This window comes from Garra rufa, chromosome 20 (genome assembly GCF_049309525.1).
Source record: "Garra rufa chromosome 20, GarRuf1.0, whole genome shotgun sequence".
NCBI classification, from domain to species: domain Eukaryota; kingdom Metazoa; phylum Chordata; class Actinopteri; order Cypriniformes; family Cyprinidae; genus Garra; species Garra rufa.
In genome coordinates this window covers 21,321,257-21,345,725 of record NC_133380.1, presented here as the reverse complement: position 1 = coordinate 21,345,725, position 24,469 = coordinate 21,321,257, and the positions used below count along the sequence as shown (strand labels likewise).

The 24,469-nt window shown below is 33.4% G+C and overlaps 1 protein-coding gene across 12 annotated transcripts in view; it reads left to right on the top strand.

Annotated features, from left to right (window-relative positions):
• cadpsa (Ca2+-dependent activator protein for secretion a) overlaps positions 1-24,469 on the top strand; it is a 201,292-nt gene that overhangs the window by 94,380 nt on the left and 82,443 nt on the right. For all 12 annotated transcript variants that reach the window (XM_073826232.1, XM_073826231.1, XM_073826234.1 and 9 more), the window contains exons 8-12: positions 6,769-6,880; positions 8,585-8,721; positions 11,589-11,655; positions 16,522-16,630; positions 19,530-19,742. In XM_073826232.1, the coding sequence (XP_073682333.1) occupies positions 6,769-6,880; positions 8,585-8,721; positions 11,589-11,655; positions 16,522-16,630; positions 19,530-19,742 (638 nt within the window). The remainder of the gene's footprint in view (positions 1-6,768; positions 6,881-8,584; positions 8,722-11,588; positions 11,656-16,521; positions 16,631-19,529; positions 19,743-24,469) is intronic.

The following is a 24,469-nucleotide window of genomic DNA, read 5'->3' as shown; positions in this document are numbered from 1 at the left end:
TATGACTATTGTTTTACATTACACTTGAGTCAAATGTTCTTTCTTGTTTAATATATTTCCATTTAAGTACAAAATCATTGATATATGCTATATTGATTTGTAAAGACGGCAGTGTCTTATATGTGACTGGTCCTGTTTCTGCTCTATTGTGTCACTGTAGTATTGCTTCAGGCGCTGTGGATTACATAACCCAGAGAGCTTTGCCAAGAAGTGTTTCACTGTTTGTGTGTGTGTGTGTGTGTGTCATGATATAGATCAGGATTTCTCTACCACATGTTTTAGGCTTTTAGCGCAATGAGCCTTTGGCCACATTTATAATGCCAGATTTTTGTGGGTCAGTGTATGTTTGTTGTATACTTATCTATATTCAGACTCTCTTTAGCAATCACACATTGCTCAACGCTACATTAACACTTAATACAAAGGCTAATTACTGTATATTAAGGATTTTAAAATCCAGGAAGCAGAAATGAACACTTCCTGTTAAAATTTGTTTTCATGTTTTGTTTAAAATCCTATTCAATTAGCAATAGACTGCTTAGAACCGCTTAGAATTGGTCAGTATTTGGTGTGTACAGTTCGCAGCTCAAAAGTGAGAAATGAAAATACTATTTTGAAGTCATTCACATTAGGCATCATAAAATGTTGATGTGATGTATGTAGAAATGTAAGCTCTTTTACTGCCACCTACTGGGCCTATTTGTACTAGCACACAATGCACTGATACAGTGAATTTAATTTACATGCAAATGAATACAAATATATGGCTCACTCTCTGCCAACACTGATATGGCAACTTCTGACATTTTGATAATGCCTTTCTAGATGCATATTGTAAACAGTCTCATTTCAATGGAATTAAAATAAAGAAACATCACCTTTTTAGATTATTCAGAATATGCCACTCCACAACAATATGTGTGATTAAAAATCACAATTAAACTGGTAAAATTAAAACTTTAATATTATGGCCCAGTTGTTTTGATTTTGTCAAATAAATTAATTAAAAGGAAAATTATTGAATTCTACATTTCTTTAAAAAGAATTGTCAAAAACTCAGCAGTAAGCAGTAAAGTCAATCTCAACAGAATCTAATAATTAATGAGACATTACTGTCATTTTCTGTCTAGCTGTCATGATTTACTCTTGTTTCAGAACCTATTGTTAGAATTTAAATGGTTACCAGTGATATTTTATAATTATTAAATGGTAATGCCAGGCCTTGAGCACTGTAACCTATTAAAAATATGTGCCAGACATTGAGCCAGTGTCTGAATGTGTGTAATGTGAGTGCAGTAATGTGGTTCTTCTGTGTGCAAATGGTCACATAGTGATGACTCATTGTGCAAATGAAAGAAACCCTATGTGAAATGTAAGAAGATGCATGCACGTGAATAACAGGTTTTAATAGCATTCTTAAAGACTCCTCAGTGTCTGGCAGAACAAGATTCATTCACACGCGCGCACACACGTTTTATAGTTTGTAGTCATATCATTGTCATCAGACAGCTGTTCTGCAGCAGGCGGAAGATCTGATGCCAGATTGTTATGAGGACATTCACATTCATGTTTTACCAACTTTACCTATCAAAGATGACAGTCAGGAACATTACGTTAGTTAGAGAAGCTTTCTATGCCAGAAAATGCTGTTCTCTTGCATAACATCATAACCATTTCAGCATTGATAATAAGTGTCTTAAGCTTCAAATCATATTAGAATGATTTCTGACGGATCAGGCATCACTGAAAACTGGAGTAATAATGTTGTAAATGCAGCTTTACCATCACAGAAATTGCATTTGAAAATATTAGTGCTGTTCAAATGAATAATTCTAATCTAAAATAAGAGTTTTTGTTTATATAATATATGTGTGTGTACTGTGTATATTTATAGATAGTATATATTTTGAAAATATTTACATGTGCAGTGGTGTGAAAAAGTGTTGGCCCCCTTCCTGATTTTTTTTTTTTTTTGCACACTTTAATGTTTCAGATCATCAAACAAATTTAAATATTAATCAAATATAACACAAGTAAACACAACATGCAGTTTTTGAATGAAGTTTTTTTATTATGAAGGGAAAACAAAATCCAAACCCAAATGGCCCTGTGTGAAAAAGTGTTTGCCCCCTAAACTTAATAACTGGTTGGGCCACCCTTAGCAGCAACAACTGCAATCAAGCGTTTGCGATAACTTGCAATGAGTCTGTTACAGCGCTGTGCAGGAATTTTGGCCCACTCATCTTGGCAGAATTGTTGTAATTCAGCCACATTGGAGGGTTTTCGAGCATGAACCGCCTTTTTAAGGTCATGCCACAGCATCTCAATGGATTCAGGTCAGGACATTGACTAGGCCACTCCAAAGTCTTCATTTTGTTTTTCTTCAGCCATTAAGAGGTGAATTTGCTGGTGTGTTTTGGATCATTGTCCTGCTGCAGAACCCAAGTTCGCTTCAGCTTGAGGTCACGAACAGATGGCCGGATATTGTCCTTCAGGATTTTTTGGTAGACAGCAGAATTCATGGTTCCATTTATCACAGCAAGTCTTCCAGGTCCAGAAGCAGCAAAACAGCCCCAGACCATCACACTACCACCACCATATTTTACTGTTGGTATGATGTTCTTTTTCTGAAATGCTGTGTTACTTTTTACGCCAGATGTAATGGGACACACATCTTTCAAAATGTTCAACTTTTGTCTCGTCATTCCACAGAGTATTTTTCCAAAAGAAGTGTTCTGGCAAAACTGAGATGAGCCTTTATGTTCTTTTTGCTCAGCAGCGGTTTTTGTCTTAAAACATTGCCATGCAGGCCATTTTTGCCCAGTCTGTTTCTTATGGTGGAGTCATGAACACTGACATTAACTGAGGCAAGAGAGGCCTGCAGTTCTTTAGTTGTTGTTGTGGGGTCTTTTGTGACCTCTTGGATGAGTCGTCGCTGCGCTCTTGGGGTAATTTTGGTCGGCCTTTTGATGTCCATATTCAAGAAATTACAGTAGCTGTAGCATTTCTGTCATAAAGAAATTGCCAAATATTAAAGCTTAAGTGGACATTTAATGTAAAACTTGTTTAGTCAATATTAAACAAGGATTAGATTACGCAGTAAAGTATAAAAACAATTGTCAGGCTGTTGGCGCCCTCTGCAGTCATTTGTTATAATGCGTAATGTATATTAGCTCTATTGTTTATAATACATTATGTATTTGAACAGTTTTGTTGAATTAAACCATATGATTACTTGCTTTTGATACTTTCTTTGAACTAAGTATTATTTCCTATTGCTATTATATATGGGTCAAAGACGGAAATGGGTGTAAGCATAAAAACAATAAGTGTAATACTGTTTTAAATTGTTGTTAATTTTCCAATAAAATATGAAAAAAAAATTCAGTTTAATTTAATTGCAGTTTTGTTTTTGTTTTTCTGAGCAAAAAATAAATATCATACATTTTTCTTTTATTTACAGAAGACACCCACTAAATTGTCATTCAGTGTAACAGTCTTGTCAGGCATATTTACAACAAAAAATAATATATGACATATTAAAAGACTAATTACTTTCACCCCAAATACAAATTAGTTAGTTATTCTACATTTTTTAAATTTGCCCATTTAAAAGTTTTGCCCATTTGTCAGTAAGATTTTGAACTTATTTAAAACAATAAAATGTAATATGCTCCCATATCAGTCAGAATAATCATGCTGTTTGAATTTTTTTACATAAATATTGTTGTTACACTGAATGACAATGTAACATTACAGTATTTCAACCGAATTTTGGCAATTTATTTTCCAAAAACTTTTTTGAAACCTTGAAAGTAGACACTTTACTTACATTACAATGCTTTCTATGGACATAAAATTATTTTTGTAAATTTCTTATGACTTGGGCATCTTAACGTCTTTGACTCATGTATTTGAAGCAATTTTAAAGGCAATTGTTCGCTTAAGTCTATTTTTATTACAAAAAAAAAGAATTATAATTATCCGATTACTACCAAAATAATTGTTAATGACAGCTCTAGTGTGAATAGATAGATAGATAGATAGATAGATAGATAGATAGATAGATAGATAGATAGATAGATAGATAGATAGATAAAAAAATCGAAAAAGGAATATATATCATCTGCTGTGCCACAGGCGGCTGCTGATACTAAATAGCAGTTCACAGTTCACATGCTGTGCCCAGTAGCTGCAGCCTTCAACTACACAGCGAGTTCTACTAAATCCCGTTTTTCATGATCTTGTATTGATGGCATGCTTGCTAACAGCACTTATCATTACTTCCAAAGAGTCTTTTTCAACGCCATGAGCTAAATATGCATCAGACATCTCCCCTGAGAGGCTGATGTGAAGGAAGGTTGAACAGCGCTGTACACCGACACAGCAAACACACGTACATAAACATACATAAAGACACAGCATCCGTGTACCCTCAGCCTCACCCCAGGCATTCTAGAGGGAGCCAGGCTCAGAGGGGGTTGCCATGGAGACCCGTTTACTGCGCTCTGTTCCCCCGTGCACTGTGGCCAGATGATTGCCCCCCTCATCTCGAGGGATCACAACATACACACACACGCTCACATAGACACATGCATCACAAATACTTTCATGTACACACACACACACACACACTGGTTTAGGCGTAATGGTTTTTATACTGTACAAACTGTATTTTCTATCGCCCTACACCTACCCTACACCTAAACCTAGCCCTCACAGGAGATTGTGCACACTTTTACTTCATCAAAAAAACTCATTGTGTATGATTTATAAGCCTGTTTCCTCATGGGGACCTCAGAAATGTCCCCACAAGGTCAAAATTTACTGGTATTCCTATCCTTGTGGGGACATTTGGTCCCCACAACGTGATGAATACCAGTACACACACACACACACACACACACACACACACACACACACACACACGCACCCACACACACACACACACACACACACACACACACACACACACACACACACACACACACACACACACACACGCGCGCGCGCGCGCGCGCACATAGTCTATTGCCAGACAAGCCAACAAACCTGCAATACTTGTCCTGTTGATTTAGCATTTCTCTACAAAATAAATAAGAGAGTGGGTAATCCATTTAGACTTATTAATGTGTGTAAACAAACTCTTTTTTCTTGTTATTTGATTTTTGCAATTTTATTAATAGGCACAGTATATTCAGGCCAGATTCAATCCTGTGTCTCCCACATTGGCACTACTTCTTAATGTGTATTAAGTTTTTCTATGTTCTTTATTGCAGATTAATTTTTGTAACTTTTGCGCAATTTGATTACATTTGCTTTTGATATTTTGGAAAGAGTACCATTCAAAATGGGTCAGTATGATTTTTAATAAAATAAAATAAATGTTGAGTATGCTTGCCAAGGCTGCGTTTATTTGATCAAAAATACAGTAACATTATTATTATTATTTAACATTATTATTATTATTTTAATAGTTTCATTTTTACATTTGAAACTGATTTTTAATAGTTTTTTAAAGAAGTCTCTTCTGCTCACCAAGCCTGCATTTATTTGGTTCAAAGTACAGCAAAAACAGTACAATTTTGAAATATTTTTACTATTTAAAATAACTATTTTCAAAGTTGAATTATTAGCATCATTACTCCAGTCATTCCTGATTTGCTGCTCAAAAAACATTAAATATTATTATCATTATTATGTTGAAAACAACTGAGTAGTATTGTTTTCAGGTTTCTTTTCAGAAGAATAGCATTTATCTGAAATAGAAACATTTTTTTTAACATGATACATTTCTTTATCATCACTTTTAAACAATTTAAAACATCCTTGCTAAATAAAAGTATTCATTTCTATAATTTCTTTCCCAAAAATATTTAAATATTAATAATAATAATAATAATAATAATAATAATAATAATAATAATAAAAATGTTTCTTGAACAGCAAATCAGCATATTGAAATGATTTCTGAAGACACTGAAGACTGAAGAAATGATGCTTTGATCACAGGAATCGATAAAATTTTAAAATATATTCAAATAGAAAACTGTTATTTTAAATAGTAAAAATACTTTAATATTTTACTGTTTTTTTTTTTTACTGTACTTTGGATCAAATAAATGCAGGCTTAATGAGCCGAAGAGACTTCTTTAAAAAAAACATGAAATCTTACTGTAAAAAAAACATTTGACTGTTGAAAATGAATGCTGCTTAATATTTTTTTTTTGTGAAAAATATGATGCAATTTTTTTTCAAGATTCTTTGAATCAAAAGTTCAACAGCACAGCATTTATTTGAAATCATACATATCTTTATATTTCTTTTTAAATACAATAAAATAATGAAAATATCAAATATAAAATGAAGAGACAATTGGAGAACAGTTTTCACTAGTCAAATAGTATGCATCAATTATCAAATAATAATCAAAAATAATATATCAACCTTTACAATAACAGTCTTTAAAGTGGTATTTTTTGTATGAAAATAATGTACAGTTGATAACCTATACAGGTTTGGAACAAGTGGAGGGTGACTAAATGATGATAGAATTGTCATTTTTGGGTGGACTATCTCTTTAAGTAGGCAGCTGAATATGCGTAAAAGATTTGCATATCATGATTTTCTGTGTGTGTGGGCAATTTGTAACATATTGTTGTTATTACTATTATTATCGTCATCGTCATCATAGCACCCCTACTTTCAAACCAGATTAAAAAACAACTGATTTATTTTTTTTCTCTCTCTCTCTCTTTCACTGTTTAGTTGGGGCACTCAAGGAGACTTCACCACCACTCACCCACTTCCAGCAGTAAAAGTGAAACTCTTCACAGAGAGTACAGGAGTGCTGGCACTGGAGGACAAAGAGCTGGGACGGGTCAGACACACACACACACACACACACACACACACACACACACACACACACACACACACACACACACACACACACACACACACAGACAGAACCCATCACAGCTCATTTTAGCCCATACTCTTTAAATAGTCAGCACTGATCTGAGCTCAGTTCTGCCATCAGGAGGTGATCGGCACTAAAATGGTTTTGCCAAGCTCTCCAAAATGAGCAGCCCCCCTGCGTGCCTGTAGCTGTTCTAATGGATTTGATCCAGTGCTGAGTCAATGAGGCATAAAGTATCTCTATCCCACTCTCTCTCTCTTTCTCTCTATCACTCATTCTCTCTAAACAATAAGCCCACACTGATATAAAAACAGAAAGATAAGGTGCTGATGTCGGCTCTTATGCAAATGATAGATGACTTAAAAGTCAATTGAGAGATAATAATAATGGGATCCGATGTGTGATGAATTAGAAAAATGGTGGGAACGGATATTACTGGAAAGCTGCAGTGTCCCACTTTTCCCAACCTTCCCATATTTTGGGTAGCTATTTAATATATACAGTATGGCCACTAATGAAAATGCTTCTGTTGATCAATATTCTAAATTAAAACAACTTCAGTTTCAAACTATATTATCAGTGTACTAGTGAAAAGTTGAGTTAGCATGAATTTCATGTCTTAATATTTGATATGTCCCCTTTTACTTATAAATTTGACATATTATTTTTTATTTATATTATAGATATTTTTATATGTATTTACACTACCAGTCAAAAGTTTTGGAACAGTAAGTAAAATATTTTTACTATTTAAAATAACTGTTCTCTATTTGAATATATTTTAAAATGACATTTATTCTTGTGATCAAAGCTACATTTTCAGTATCATTACTCCTTCAGAAATCATTCTAATATGTCGATTTTCTGTTCAAGAAACATTTATTATTATTATTATTATTATTATTATTATTATTATTATTATTATTATTATTATTATCATTATTATTATCATTATTATCAATATTTCAAATATTTTAGGTCTTTTTTTTCTTCCAGGATGCTTTAAATAGAAAGATCCAATGATCAACATGTATCTGAAATAAAACGTTTTTGTAACATTATACACTATACCATTCAAAAGCTTGGAGTCAGTAATTCTTTTGGGGGAAAGAAATTAATACTTTTATTTAGGATGCTTTAAATGTATCAAAAGGGATGATAAAGACATTTCAAAATAATTTCTTTTGAACTTCTCATCAAAGAAACCTGGAAAAAAAACTACTCAGCTATTTGGCTGTTTTCAACATAATAATAATAAATGTTTTTTGAGCAGAAAATCTGAATATTGGAATGATTTCTGCTAAAAATGACATTCTAAAATATATTCAAAAAGAATACAGTATAAATATTTCAAAATTTTACTGTTTTGCTGATCTTTTGATCAAATAAATGCAGGCTTGGTGAGCAGATAAGACTTCTTTAAAAAACGTTAAAAATCTTACTGTTCAAAAACTTTTGAGTGTATAACACTCAACACTATATATATATATATATATATATATATATATATATATATATATACACACATACATACTTTCTATGTCTATAAACTTTTATTTACTTTATAAAATTGTGATTTCTAGAATTATAGTGTGGTTTCACAATTTACAGTTTTGAATGTTAATAATTAAAAAAATAATATCTGTCATTATGTGATTACAGGTTGTGTTGCATCCAACACCCAATAGTCCCAAACAATGCGAGCTCCATAAAATGACTGTTGCCAAAGGTTGCCCAGATGACCTGAAGATCAAATTGGCTGTCCGTATGGACAAACCACAGAACATGAAGCACTGTGGGTAAGTGGACAACCCATTTCACCAACACTGAAGGGCAACAGTTATTAACTCTCTGATCCAGTGAATGTGTGGCCTCACTGCTATACTGATCTTTTGGCTCCATCTAGTGGACAAAGTAACAAATTATTAACTACAGTGTATCTTGTACAATATATGGATTAATGTTACATTGTAAATATTTTAAGATTTTAAGGGAAAAAAAGGATATTTACACACACACACACACACACACACACACACACACACACACACACACACATATATATATATATATATATATATATATATAGCTAAGCATATATTAAACATTTTTAAAACACAATAGTTTCTGAAGATTATACGTTATAAATAAACATTCTAAAATAATTATGTGCATTCTATAAAATATTCAAGTTTATTTGTATAGTGCTTTTCACGATACAAAATAATAAAATAAAATAATAAAATTAATCTTTGTTTATGGTGGTCATTTAATTATATTTATCATCAGATCACTCATTGTAATGTTCCGTTAAATTTGATATTGTGATCTGCCTTCGGTGCAATTGACAGTTTTCACCACTAGGGGACACTAAGCCTACACCTGAAATTTATGTGTGATCTTTGCTTGTATTAAACCTCACTCTACTTGCTGAGGGAAGACTCATATCATCCTCCATACATTTGCATTATATATTTGCATTCCTTTAGATTCACACAAGCAACATATACTATTTAGCAAATCTCAACTGCCTAATACTCACCAGCTCATTTGATAAATTTAAATATTTCCAATTATATTCACATATATGCAGTGTACTTGTGAATGGTGATATATACTATTATCAAAAATCTACTACTTGATGGCTTGTATCGTCTCAAAATGTAAGTTATATATTATAATTTTAACAGAATGATTTGCTGTAAAGCTGCTTTGAAACAATGTGACTTGAAGAAATATTTCATTTCCTTTCATCTTTTGAGGAAACTGTATATACCATCCTGAATTAATCAACATATTTTATGCATTTTGCATGCAAAATGTATGCAAATTGTATAATATTCAAGGTACAAATTTCTAGTTATTGTGTAGTTATATCTCATATTGCATTATCATAAAGTTTTGGAATATATGTCCTCTCCCCAGATTTGTCACAACTGAAACACAGTCATATATAATTTAATAGGAGTGGTTACATTGACCAATTAAGATTTTGCTTATGTCTTTTTTTGTATGTATATATATATATATATATATATATATATATATATATATGTAAATCAATAGCAATCCCAATTTTAACAATATTTCAACTGTGATTTGTGAGATTTGTTGTATTTTGAATCCGATTTTTCTTTGTAAAAGGCAAAAAGTTGATCATATTAATTTGAAAGTTAAGGATTCATTAGTTTGAATATACATTGAACCAAAAACTATCATAACTTCTTTTACTGTATTTTTGACAAAAAGGTGCCATGTTTTAGTCATGATGATAGCACATTTTCGGTACTGACAGTAATGTTTTGGTAGCGACCACATCACATAATTTCAACCCACAAACTAAAGCGCAACTAAAACATACTAAAATACTGAAAATTTGCATAAATGTATTACAATTTTGTTTATTTCGCCTAAATAAAGGATTAAGTGTTCTCTTTTGTCACTACCGGAAAAATGATGACGTTGAGAGTGACACATAAATATTTCCTGATCATAAATGTCAGGGTGTAGTTAAAATCAGTCTCAGCCAATGGACTAAAACATACAGTTTCGTTAGTGACATAAAAATTAATTTTCAACAAAAATGTAAAATAGTTATATTTTTGAACTTCTCTCCCTCTCTCTCTCTCTCTCTCTCTCTCTCTCTCTCTCTCTCTCTCTCTCTCTCTCTCTCTTTTTTTTTTTTTTTTTACAAATCAAAGATATTTTTAAAAACAACAATGGAATAAAATGCAAGAATTGTTTCAATATAATTTTCAATATACTAAATAAATGCTAATTTTATATACATTAAGCTCACTGATATTTTAAATATCGCTATGGGTTTCACTAGATAATAAAAGGATCTTACTACACATCTAAGGTTTGAAAACTACACTTTTATTGTGTGTTTTGGTTGTGGAACAACAGTTTGCACCAGTTTTGTAGAATGACCCATATATGTGACCCTGCACCACAAAACCAGTCATAAGGTTAAATTTTACAAAACTGAGATATATACAATATGCATGAAAGCTCAATATATAAGCTTTCTATTGATGTATGGTTTGTTAGGATAGGACAATATTTGGCCGAGATACATCTATTTGAAAATCTGAAATCTAAGGGTGCAAAAAATCAAAATACTGAGAAAATCACCTTTAAAGTTGTCCAAATTAAGCTCTTAACAATGCATATTACTAATCAAAAATTACATTTGGATAGGTTTACAGTAGGAATTTTACAAAAAATCTTCATGGAACATGATCTTTACAGTACTTAATTTCCTAATGATTTTTGACATAAAAGAAAAATCAATAATTTTGACCCATACAATGTATTTTTGGCTATTGCTACAAATATACCCCAGCGACTTAAGACTTTTAAGGTTTTGTGGTCCAGGGTCACATATGTCATCTTCAAATAATCAGACGCCTATTTTGTCTGTTTATAGCATCTTCACAATGCATTTGGTTTTGTTATTTTGCATTTTTTACAAATGTATATATTTAACCTATTTGTAATGTTAGAATATCCCTGTCGTAATGTACTAAATTTAAATTATTCTGTGAAGCAAAGTCAGGGAGAAAGGCAACAGTGGCCCATTATCACCCAAATTAAGAACAACACATCCAGCATGCTATATCTTGACACTATGTTGCAACACCTGCTCTGCGTCTGTTCACAGATACCTTTGGGCTATTGGGAAAAACCTGTGGAAAAGATGGAAGAAGAGATTCTTCGTCTTGGTGCAGGTATGTGCTTTTTCACCTTGGTGTCACTTCTAATGGAGACTGTTTCCTCTTTTGATTCAGATTTTTTTATCAAGAGCTGTGCATTTCCATTTCCATTGTATGTGTCAAAACCGCTTCAGTGAAGTAGACTAGATTCCCAGCTCTTTCTGATGGAGCACTGTGTCAGGTACTTTCGATGGAGCCTTTTTTTATTTCTGTCTCCATTGTTTGCTGTTCAGTCAGCTCCTCTGCAGTGGGTTGTAACATGTCTGAGAGCTAAAAGTTGACAGGCGGCTTGACAGAGTAAAGGACCAGCACTCGCAGCTAAAAGAGCCCACATCACACGCCCACCAGTCGCTCGCAGCTACGGCTACAGCAAGTGACAAACAACAGTCAATACACTGACGTTATTTATTTACTTTAGTGTTTGCGTGCTTGTGTGTGTCTGTGTGCTTGTGTGCATGCAAGCGAAAAACATTACACGATGCCCCGTTCGTGTTTTCCAACGTCAGTGTGGGTAAGAAAATATGCCAGAATGCGCTTTTCGTGTCCGTGCTTTGTTTTGTTTTATTTTGCTTACACACTTTCTATTTGTTTGTTTCCTTTCTGCTTTTTGTTGTTTCTTCTCTGTGTTAAATCCTGTGTAAGGATTCACACATCCATCTGTCTAGTCCTCGTCTCGTAAATGTAAATATTAACATAAACATACACACAAACTCCAGTATTAGTTTGCATCTTGAGTGTTTTATTTAGATTTGAAAATGATATAAAATGCATTATACCACATATATAGTTCAGTATATTTTTGAAATACTTAGAAGATCATTATTATGAGATCTAATATTAGCAGCATGATTTTCTGTAAAGCTAATTTGAAACACTGTCTACTGACTTGAAGGAAATAATGTCTAATATTTTCTTTTCTTTAAAAATAAAAATGTATGCATCATCCTTGATTAATCAACACATTTTTTTAATGCTTCACAAAAAGCATTGTTGATGGTGTCAATTGTTAACATTAGTTAATGTATTAACTAACATGAATGAATAATGAACAATACAGTTAATACACTATTTATCTAATGTTGATTAATAAAAATACAGTTGTTTATTGTTTGTTCATGTTAATTCAAAGCATAACCAATGTTAACAAACAACACAACTTGTGATTTTAATAATGGATTAGTAAATGCTGAAATTAACTTGAACCAAGATTAATAAATAAAGTAGAAGTATTGTTCATTCTTAGGTCATGTTAACTAATGTTAGCATTTTTCTAGTCTTTTTTTTTTTTTTTTTTTTTTTACTTTTTATTTCAAAAGGAACTGTATATCTCATCTTCAAATAATCAGACACCTATTTTATTAGTTTTTAGCATATAAATGTCAATGCATTTTTGAGTCGTTTATTTTTGATATTTTCTTCACTTCACGGTCTATGCCGTAAAAGGTGTATCATGAATTTTAGGGTTAATAATAAAAAAAATGACCTTGAATAAATCAAAGTAAATTCTTTACATTGCACCAACTGTCACTGTAAGGGTCTGATCATGCAACAATAACTCTAAAATCATTTAAAATGAGTTATTAACATCATAGTAAACGTTTTTATCTATTAAAATGAATATTTTTCCATATACTACCATTCCAAAAATTGGAGGAAAGTCTCTTATGTTAACCAAGGCTGCATTCATTTGATCACAAATACAGTAAAAATGTAGTATTGTGAAATATTATTACAATTAAATATATTTAAAAATATATATTCAAAAGTTTATATTATCCACAAAGCTAAATTTTCAGCATCATTATTCTAGACTTCAGTGTTGTAGCTGTAATGTCATAGTTGTAGCATTTTTCTACATTCATTTTTTTACATTATTTTTAAAGGAACTATATATCTCATCTTCAAATAATCTGAAGACACCTATTTTGTCTGTTTATATCATATAAATGTTATTTCAATGCATTTTTGGGTGGTTTATTTTATTCTTTTCTTCACATTTTTTTTTACATTGTTATTATAAGGTCTACGTCGTAAAAAATATGTTGTTACCTAAGATGTATTATGGATTTTACGCTAAATAATAATAATAATTTAAAAAATTTAAAAAAGTAAATTCATTAGATTACACCAACAGTCATTGTAAGAGTCAGATTATGCAGAAATAGCTCTAAAATGAGTTATTAACATCATAGAAAACATTTTCATGTTTCTTTTTTTTATCTATTAATATTTTGATATACACTACCATTCTAAAATTTGAGTGAAAGTCTCATATGTTAACCAAGGCTGCATTCATTTGATCACAAATACAGTAAATATGTATCATTTTGAAATATTATTACAATTAAATATATTTAAAAAATGTATTCTAAAATTATATTCAAAAATTTTCAGCATCATTACTCCAGACTTCAGTGTTATAGCCGTGATGTCATAGTTGTAGCATTTTTCTACATTAATTTTTTTTACTTTTTATTTTGTTAAAGAAACCTATATATCTCATCTTCAGATAATCAGACATCTATTTTGTCTGTTTATACCATATAAATGTCTTTTTAATGCATTTTTAAAATAGTTTATTTTTATTCTTTTCTTCACTTCAAACAGTCATTGTAGAGGTCATATCATTCAGAAATAGCTCTAAAATCAGCTAAAATGAATTATTAACAATAGTAACCATTTTTTTAATCTATTACTATAAATATTTTTTATATACACTACCATTCTAAAATTTGGGAGAAAGTCTTTTATGTTAACCAAGGCTGCATTCATTTGATCACAAATACAGTAAAAATGTAGTATTGTGAAATATTATTACAATTAAAAATATATATATATATATATTTTAAAATTATATTGTAAAATTTTCAGCATTATTACTCTAGTCATCAGTGGTATAGCTGTAATGTCATAGTTGTAGTATTATTTTTTTTAAAGGAACTATATATCTCATCTTCAAATAATTTGAAGACACCTATGTTGTCTGTTTATATCATATAAATGTTTTTTCAATGCATTTTTTAGTAATTTATTTTTATTCTTTTCTTTACATTTTTTACATTGTTATTATAAAGTCTAAATTGTAAAAAATAAGTTGTTACCTAAGGTATTTTATTTATTGCTATTCATTTTTATAAATACTGCCATTCAAAAAATTGGGGGGAAGTCTCTTATGTTAACCAAGGCTGCATTTATTTAATCACAAATACAGTAAAAAGGTAATATTGTGAAATATTATTACAATGAGAATATTAAAAAATATATTCTAAAATTTATATCCACAAAGCTGAATTTTCAGCATCTTCAGTGTCACATGATCCTTCAGAAATCATTTTAATATGCTGATTTGGTGCTCGAGAAACATTTATTATTATCAGTGAATAAACATTTCATTTTTGCAGTTTTTTTTTTTATTTGAAATATAGTCTTTTATAACATTATTATTTTTACTGTCACTTTTGATCAACTTAATGCATCCTCGCTGAATAAAAATATTAATGAACTAAAAGTCCTGTGAGTGACCAGCGTTTGATTGACACTCTGAGCGATTCTGTGTAAATGCCCCTGCATTTAATGTGAGGTTTGTGTTACAGGGAGGGTGTGAGTTCACTGTTGCATTATTCATAGATTATTACCACACCACGGAGACCATTTAGGGCTTCTGTTTGACACAGGCTGGCTTTGAAACAAGGTGTCACGAAAAGGTGGTGACAGAGTTCCCTGTGGCTCCACCCTGCCATTTTATTTCTTAACTCTATACATATGGAAGAGTTGCATCTATTTTAACATCTCTATCATTTATAGAACACTAATATAAATAGTCCTATAAATTTATAACAGCCAAATCATCATCTTTGTGCCTCTAAGTGCCCATGTTGTCTGTAAGTTGACAGCATAAGGCCAGCATTATGATTCAAACTGAAGTCTAATTATTTTACGGTTGGTAGGCGATGTGACAAAACAGCGGGCAGACGCTCTGTGCTCGCTTCCTCTTTCCCCTCGTCTCGTCTCTGATGCTCTGGCTCAGGCATTCAGCCTTACGCATCTGAATATGGTAATGCATTCGAGTGACCCGGAGGGGCTCGGGTTGTGTGTCTGGAATTCGGCTTTATATTTCCACCGTTAGTGATCGATTTGCGCCCGCTCTCCCGCTCTCTTCATCCACAATGCAATTTGCAGAGCTTCGACAATAACAAGGTTATTTAAAAGAGCAAAAGCATGCAGGGGTAATCAGAAAGCAAAGTCATTTAAAATCCTTTAACTGTCGGTTTGACAGCGGGTCAATGGCCCCACCAGCGACCGCTTCGGCTTATGACAGGCCCGAACTTCAGCGGATTGATGGGAGATTGTCCATGTGTGTATGTGTGTGTGTTCGAGCGTGGGGGGTGTGCATGCCCCGGTGGCGTCCCGAAGGCACCTGGGTGCCACCAAGCCACACTGGGGCCCCGAAGCCAGCCCAAGTGCCCGTCACACACATGACATTGAATTTATCATGTCACTCGGAGACGGAGTGAGAGAGGGCTGCCACTTTCAGCAGAGGTGATGGAGGCGCTGGATGAGGCCGGAGAATGTCTGTGTATGTGTGTCGAACGTGTGTATGACTGGCACCTAACTGCACGACTCACATCCAGAGTGACAGCGTGTCATCCCACACTCTTCCGTCAGGCCTGTTTGATTGGCAGGACAAAACCTTACAAGTCCAACCCTACACCGTCAGTGACCAAGACAGCCTCCCTCTGAGATGCCACCCTCCGTTTGAACCCTATCACTAGCCTGAAGTAGATATTTCTGGTTGGGTTTTGCACTTTGAGCTAGTAGTGTAATTCGTAATTTATAATAACAGAAATGTTCTGTGTTTATTGTGCCATTATTCTTTTCTAGGTGAGCCAGTACACCTTTGCCATGTGTAGCTACAGGGAGAAGAAAGCAGAACCTGTTGAACTTCTCCAGCTGGACGGATACACTGTGGATTACACCGACCCTCAGCCAGGTCTCTACAGCCAATCAGAATGCTACAGACCATGACATCACATTGAAAAAAATAAACAAAAACTGGAATATCCACCTTATTCTTTAATGCGGAAGTACGCTCTTAAAAATAAAGGTTCTTTATTGTCATCGATGGCTCCATGAAGAACCTTGAACATCCATTGAACCTTTCGAATGCAGAAGGTTCTTCAAAATGGTTCTTTTAAGAACTGTTCACTGAAAGGTTCTTTAGGGAACCAGAAATGATTATTCTATGGCATCTCTGCAAAAACACTCTTTTGGAACCTTTATTTTAAAAAGTGTAAGCCTATGGGCAAGTCTTCCTGTTCATTTGCCGCTATAGGGAAATAACAAGAAAAATACAGTGAGGGAAAAAATTATTTGATCACCTGCTGATTTTGTGCGTTTACCCACTGACAAAGAAATGATCATTGTGTAATTTTAATGGTAGGTATATTTGAACAGTGAGAGACAGAATAACAACAAAAAGAATCCAGAAAAATGCATATCAAAAAAGTTATAAATCGATTTGCGTTTTAATGAGTGACATTAAAACATTGGTGGCAAACCCATTTTTGGCAATCACAGAGGTCAGGCGTTTCTTGTAGTTGGCCACCAGGTTTGCACACATCTCAGGAGGGATTTTGTCCCACTCCTCTTTGCAGATCCTCTCCAAGTCATTAAGGTTTCGAGGCTGACGTTTGGCAACTCAAACCTTCAGCTCCCTCCACAGATTTTTTTTATGGGATTAAGGTCTGGATACTAGCTAGGCCACTCCAGGACTTAAATGTGCTTCTTCTTGAGCCACTCCTTTGTTGCCTTGGCCGTGTGTTTTGGGTCATTGTCATGCTGGAATACCCATCTACGACCCATTTTCAAGGCCCTGGCTGAGAGAAGGAGCTTCTCACCCAAGGTTCTCGCCCCGTCCATTGTCTCTTTGATGCGGTGCAGTTGTCCTGTCCCCTTAGCAGAAAAACACCCCCAAAGCATAATGTTTTCACCTCCATGTTTGACGGTGGGGATGGTGTTCTTGGGGTCATAGGCAGCATTCCTCCTCCTCCAAACACGCCGAGTTGAGTTGATGCCAAAGAGCTTGATTTTGGTCTCATCTGACCACAACACTTTCACCAAGTTCTCCTCTGAATCAGTCAGATGTTCACTGGCGAACTTCAGACGGGCCTGTACATATGCTTTCTTGAGCAGGGGGACCTTGCGGGCGCTGCAGAATTTCAGTCCTTCACGGCGTCAGGAGTTACCAATTGTTTTCTTGGTGACTATGGTTCCAGCTGCGTTGAGATCATTGACAAGATCCTCCTGTGTAGTTCTGGGCTGATTCCTCACCGTTCTCATGATCATTGAAATGCCACAAGGTGAGCTCTTGCATGGAGCCCCAGACCGAGGGAGACTGAGTTATTTTGTGTTTCTTCTATTTGCAAAAAATCGCACCAACTGTTGTCACCTTCTCAACAAGCTGCTTGACGATAGTCTTGTAGCCCATTCCAGCCTTGTGTAGGTCTACAGTCTTGTCCCTGACATCCTTGGACAGCTCTTTGGTCTTGGCCATTGTGGAGAGTTTGGAGTCTGATTGATTGATTGCTTCTGTGGTCAGGTGTCTTTTATACAGGTAACAAACTGAGATTAGGAGCATTCCTTTTAACAGAGTGCTCCTAATCTCAGCTTGTTACCTGTATAAAAGACACCTGGGCTGATTGTTAGGGGATCAAATACTTATTTCACTCATTAAAATACAAAACAACTTTTAACTTTTTTTAAATGCGTTTTTCAGATTTTTTTGTTGTTTTATCTCTCACTGTTAAAATAAACCTGCCATTAAAATAGATCATAGATCATTTCTTCGTCAGTGGGCAAATTTACAAAATCAGCAAGGGATCAAATAATTTTTTTCCCTCACTGTAACAACGTGCAGTAAACGGTAAAACTGTTTCCACTACAAAACAGTGTGTTCATAATTAAGATAATACATTAAAATAATATAGTAAGACACACCAATTTGCAATATCAAGCAGCAAAACAAGCTGTTTTGTACAGCTAAAAATAGCTGGACGTGGATAAGACTAGAAGCTAGACACATAAAATTTACAAATGTCCGTGCCCACTCTTACAGGAAAAATAAGAATGATAGTCCTCACCTGTTCTATCCACCTTATTTTTAACATAAGAGTGGTCCTGTTGCAAAATAAGGTGGAGACCAGCAGGTGCCATGTGTTTCTAGGATCCACTCATTTATTCCCATGAATCGGTGACTCATTTTATTAGTGTTTAACAAACACAGGTAATTACCTAGTTACGATCAATTATCTTTCATTGAAACCTTCTGTATCTTTGCATAAAACATTATGCACAGTGTACATGGGTTACCTGATCATTCTTGTAGTGTCTGAACAGTTAAATGAGAGGGAAAAATGTTTGGTTTTATTTATGTCATCTGATATTTGACTAATGAATTAGTCATAGTCTACGCATAATCAAGCACTGTATATTAAATATTGTGACATACATGGAATAAATTATAACAATTATATCAATATCTGTTCATTTAAATTAATTACAATGTAAAAATGTTTAGTGAGGGAACCAAAATTGCTACTGAATTAGAAATCCAGGTTCACATCCGTCTTGTTATATCTCGATCACATTGCCATTCTCTCTTCCGGCCTTTTTTGTTCTCCATGTAATGGACTCCTTTGGTGCCCATGAGTTTGAACTTCCAAAAATTTAGTTTAAATGCAGCTTCAACTGGGTTATTAGCTTATTTGGCTGCTATTACTTTAAGGTGCTGTTGGTTAAACCATGTCACTTTTTACTTTGCACATTTAATTAAACAGTGATGTATTTCATTCATTTTAACAAATAAATAATGAACAATATGTTGAATGCAGGTCTGGATGGTGGTCGGACATTCTTCAATGCTGTGAAGGAGGGAGACACTGTGATCTTCGCCAGCGATGATGAGCAAGATCGAATCCTGTGGGTTCAAGCGATGTATCGTGCAACGGGACAGTCCCACAAGCCCATCCCCCCGACCCAGGTGCAGAAACTCAACGCCAAAGGAGGGACAGCACCACAGCTTGATGCTCCCATCTCTCAGTTCTGTAAGTATCAATACTTAGACTCTGCAGATCCACACATGCTGGCTGCAGTCACACACACAGGGCCATAGCTGCAGTTGTAATGACACTCTTTATAGCAGTCACACTATTACATGGAATCTTTGCATAACATCGGCTAAATAAGTTCCTGTTCTAAACAGCGCACGGCTGATGTTTTTACACCGTTTCATTCTAGTGCTCATTAATGAACTATGAGTGTAATCCCAACAGAGTTACTCCTGAGCACAGTAACTACTTACTGTATAGGTGTTGTAAAAAGGGAGAAAAACCTCACTCTTTTTTTTATCTGCACCGCTTGATTCTGTCAGAAATCTTCTTCTTGCATCCCACATACATTCCATACCTTTTAAAGGATTGGAACTTTCAGAATAGAAATTTCCTGATAATTTACTCACCCCAATGTCATCCAAAATGTTCATGTCTTTCTTTCTTCAGTCGAAAAAAAGTTTTTTGAGGAAAACATTCAAGGATTTTTGTCTACAAAGTGGACTTCAATGGGGATCAACGGGTTGAAGGTCCAAATTACAGTTTCAGTGCAGCTTCAAAGGGCTCTACGTGATCCCAGCTAAAGAATAAGGGTCTTCTCTAGCAAAACGATTGATCATTTTCTAAAAAAAAAATACAAATTTATATACTTTTTAACCACAAATGCTCGTCTTGCACTTGCTTGACTTCACACATTTCATAGTTAGGTTGGAAAGGTCACGCATGATGTAGGCAGAAGTACCGACCCAGTGTTTACCAAGTGAATGTACAAAGAAAGTCAAACACCCTTCATAAAAAAATAGTAAAACAATGATGTCGGACAATTTTGAAGTTGGAGGAGAAAATGAGAGGTTTTTTTTCCCCTACTTTACCTTCTTAAACTAAAGTACACAGACAAATATCTAACCACACGTGACCTTTCTAATGTTATTATGTAATGTTTGAAGTGCAAAATGAGCATTTGTGGTTCAAAAGTATTTACATTAAAAAAAAAAAATTTTTAGAATATGACCAGTTGTTTTGCTAGATAAGACCATTGCTCATTGCTCAACTGGGATCGTGTAGAGCCCTTTGAAGCTGCATTAAAAAAATGCAATTTGGACCTTTAACCCAATGATCCTCATTGAAGAAATGGAGAAAAATCCTGTAATGTTTTCCTCAAAAACCTTAATTTCTTTTTGACCGAAGAAAGAAAGAAATTAACATCTTGGATGACATGGGGGTGAGTAAATTAAAAGAAAAAAATTATTCTGGAAGTGAACTAATCCTCAAATCCTGTCTTTCCTTATTATTTTATTATTTTTTGCTCATTTATTTGTTTGTTTGTTTGTTTTTGATCATTTATTTATTTTCCTCACTTGTTTGTTTGTTCATTCTTTCTTTCATGTATTTGTTTTTTTTTCTTGTCTTTAATTAGCTCTTTTTTTCTTGCTTTTGACTTCAACTTTGTTCTTTCACTTGTTTATTTGCACTTTTCTTCTGCCTATTTGTTTATTTTACTCAATTTATGACACAATTATTATTATTATTATTTTTTTTTTGCTTTTCCCTCTAGCTTTTCTTTTGCATATATTTGTTCTCTTTTTGTCATTACTCATCAGTATTTTCAGGGTACACTACCAGTCAGATTTTTTTTTTTTTTTTTAAAGAAGTCACAAGCCTGCATTTATTTGATCACAAATGCAGTAAAAAGGTAATATTGTGAAATATTATTACAATGAAATAAATGAAATTACAGCACAAACAGTAAAATATTGAAAATATTTTACTATTTAAAATACCTTTTTTTCTATTTGAATATATTTTAAAATGTAATTTTTTTATGTGGTTTCAAAGCATCATTACTCCAGTCACATGATCCTTCAGAAATCATTCTGATATTTTGATTTGCTGCTGAAAAAACATTAATATTGTTACGTTGAAAACAGCGGAGTAGATTTTTTTCAGGTTTCTTTGATAAATAGAAAGTTCAGAAGAACAGCATTTATCTGAAATAGAATACTTAGAAACAGTACAAATGTCTTTATCATCACTTTTGATTAAGTTAAAGCATCCTTGCTAAATAAAAGTATTAATTTCTATAACCTCCCCGCCAAGAAAAAAGATTTAAAAAAAGAAAAAAAAATATATTGACTCCAAGCTTTTGAATGTTACAAAAGCTTTTTATTTCAGATAAATGCTGATCGTTTGATCTTTCTATTCATCAAGGAAAAAAGTACTCAACTGTTTTAAATAGTTGTACTAATAATAATTAACAGTAAATCAGCATATTAAAATGATTTCTGAAAGATCATGTGACACTAAAGACTGGAGTAATGACGCTGAAAATTTAGCTTTAATCACATGAATAAATGACTTAAATTTTAAAATAAATTTTAAAATAAATTCAAATAGAAAGCAGTTATTTTAAATAGTAAAAATTGCTGTGTTTTAGACTGAAGTTTTGACTGGTAGTGTATATTTTACACTAATTCTTTCTTTCTTTCTTTCTTTCTTTCTTTCTTTCTTTCTTTCTTTCTTTCTTTCTTTCTTTCTTTTTTGTTTTGCTTTTCCCTCTTTTCCATTTGTTCGCGTTTACTGGTGATTTCCCATTACTGAGATTCTACGAAATTGAGATTCTTATGTCATCTGAAAGCCGAGTAAATAAGCTTTCCATTGATATACTGTTTTTGAAAATAGGACAATGTTTGTCTGAGATACAACTATTTGAAAACCTGGAATCTGAGGGTGCAAAAAAATCTAAATATTGAGAAAATCGCCTTAAAAATTGTCCAAATGAAGTTCTTAGCAATGCATATTACTAATCAAAAATCAAGTTTTTATATATTTATGGTAGAAAATTTACAAAATATCTTCAGGGAACATGATCTTTACTTAATATGCTAATGATTTTTGGCATTAAAGAAAAAAACGATAATTTTGACCCATACAATGTATTTTTGGCTATTGCTACAAATATACCCGTGCTACTTAAGACTGGTTTTGTGGTCCAGGGTCACATATTTGCTCACTTTTACTAATTTCTTATTACTCTTTTCTGTGTATTTGTTTTTTACTCATTGTTTAGTTCATTTTGTTTTTTTGTTTTTGATTTTTGTATACTTTCTTTTTCACTTTTGCTTTTTCTTTTGCATATATTTGCTTTATTTGACTAATTTCTCAGCACTCTTTGCTTTTTTCACTCATTGTTTTGTTCATTTTTTATGTTCACTCATACTTTCTTTCTTTCTTTCTTTCTTTCTTTCTTTCTTTCTTTCTTTCTTTCTTTCTTTCTTTCTCTCATGCTTTTTCTCCCCTTTTCAGAGAATGGTTTCTGTGTGTTTGAATAAGTGTATCAGATCCACCTTCTCTCACGCTTTGCGTACTGTGTAAAGGGAATATTCTCTCCTTCTTTTTCTTCTCTCTCTCTCTTTCTGCTGTCTTCTGCTCTATTCGAGTCTGTATGTCACTCTGGTTTGTTCCCTCTTACCCTGCTCTCTTGTAGCCGGACTGAAGGGTAAGTGCTTCCCTGTAGCAGGCACAGATCAGATAAGCCGATCTGGATTATCTGACACAAGCAATGTGCTGTTCGCTATTCCTCTTCAAAAAACTCACATCACCCCTCCTTCAGCAAATCTCCCTCTATTTTATTTCCTTTTAGGTCTGAGATAAAAACACACTTTTATTTAGAAGACTAGACTGCATGTGAAATTTTATTTCTGGATGTTTTGCTCTGATTAGCAGTTGCGTATTTGCCTTCTCTCAACATGGCTTCATCAGGTCAACGGCTTCTCAGATCAAAGCAGGGTTTCACATTAAAAAGCATGTGCGAAATCAAATCCATCTGTTCCTCGTAAGCGAGTTGCCTGTTGGATGAAATCAACAGGAGTTGCCTTTATTTAAAAATAAAGATTTCCGACCAAATGGAGAATTTGGTAAATGATATAATTATAGTGATTTTCTCTATTGTAGTTGTTGATTTATTGTGCTAAATGAATTCTGTGAAACCACTGGCGTGCTCTGCACCCCTCAGCAGCTGGTAATTACCATGTTAAGAGTGACATGCTATGAATAAAACAGTGTATCTTCACCCTGATTATTTCTGGAAGCTATCAGTGGAATGTTACCAAATAACTACTTGCTAGTTCACACCAGTTTCTCTCATCTGTAGAAAGTCGTGCCACCAGTGTTTTCGTTTTTTCCTCTTAACCTTACGACAGCGGTAAATTAAATTGTTGTGGTTGCAGTTTTAAATGTGCGGATTAGGATGCAATTGGAAACATTGGCTTGTTTTCAATTGTTCTTGAAAAAATTTGTGTTGTCCTTGAAGAAGTGGACCCAGCCATATTCAACACCGTTTATTCATTCTGTGATTTTATTATTTTTTTTATAAAAAATGAGAGTTGGCAAATATGTAGCTGGAATATAGAATTTTCAGCAGATTATGTCATGTAGTTTCTTTATAGTACAATAGCAAAAATAAAGTGCTACAGTCCGTCTTACACTGACACATTTAACAAATAGTCATGTCTTAGTAGTGTTTCTGATTTGTTTTCCTATAGAACTACTAACAGTTTTAGACTAACGGTTTCTTTCCTCATGTCTGGGAAAATGCTAAAGCTCCTCTTGTTTGCTTTGTTTGAATAAATCTGCAAAGGTACACTGTATGTAGGGGGAGACATATAATATATTTTAATAATAATATAATATAATATAATATAATATATATATATATATATATATAT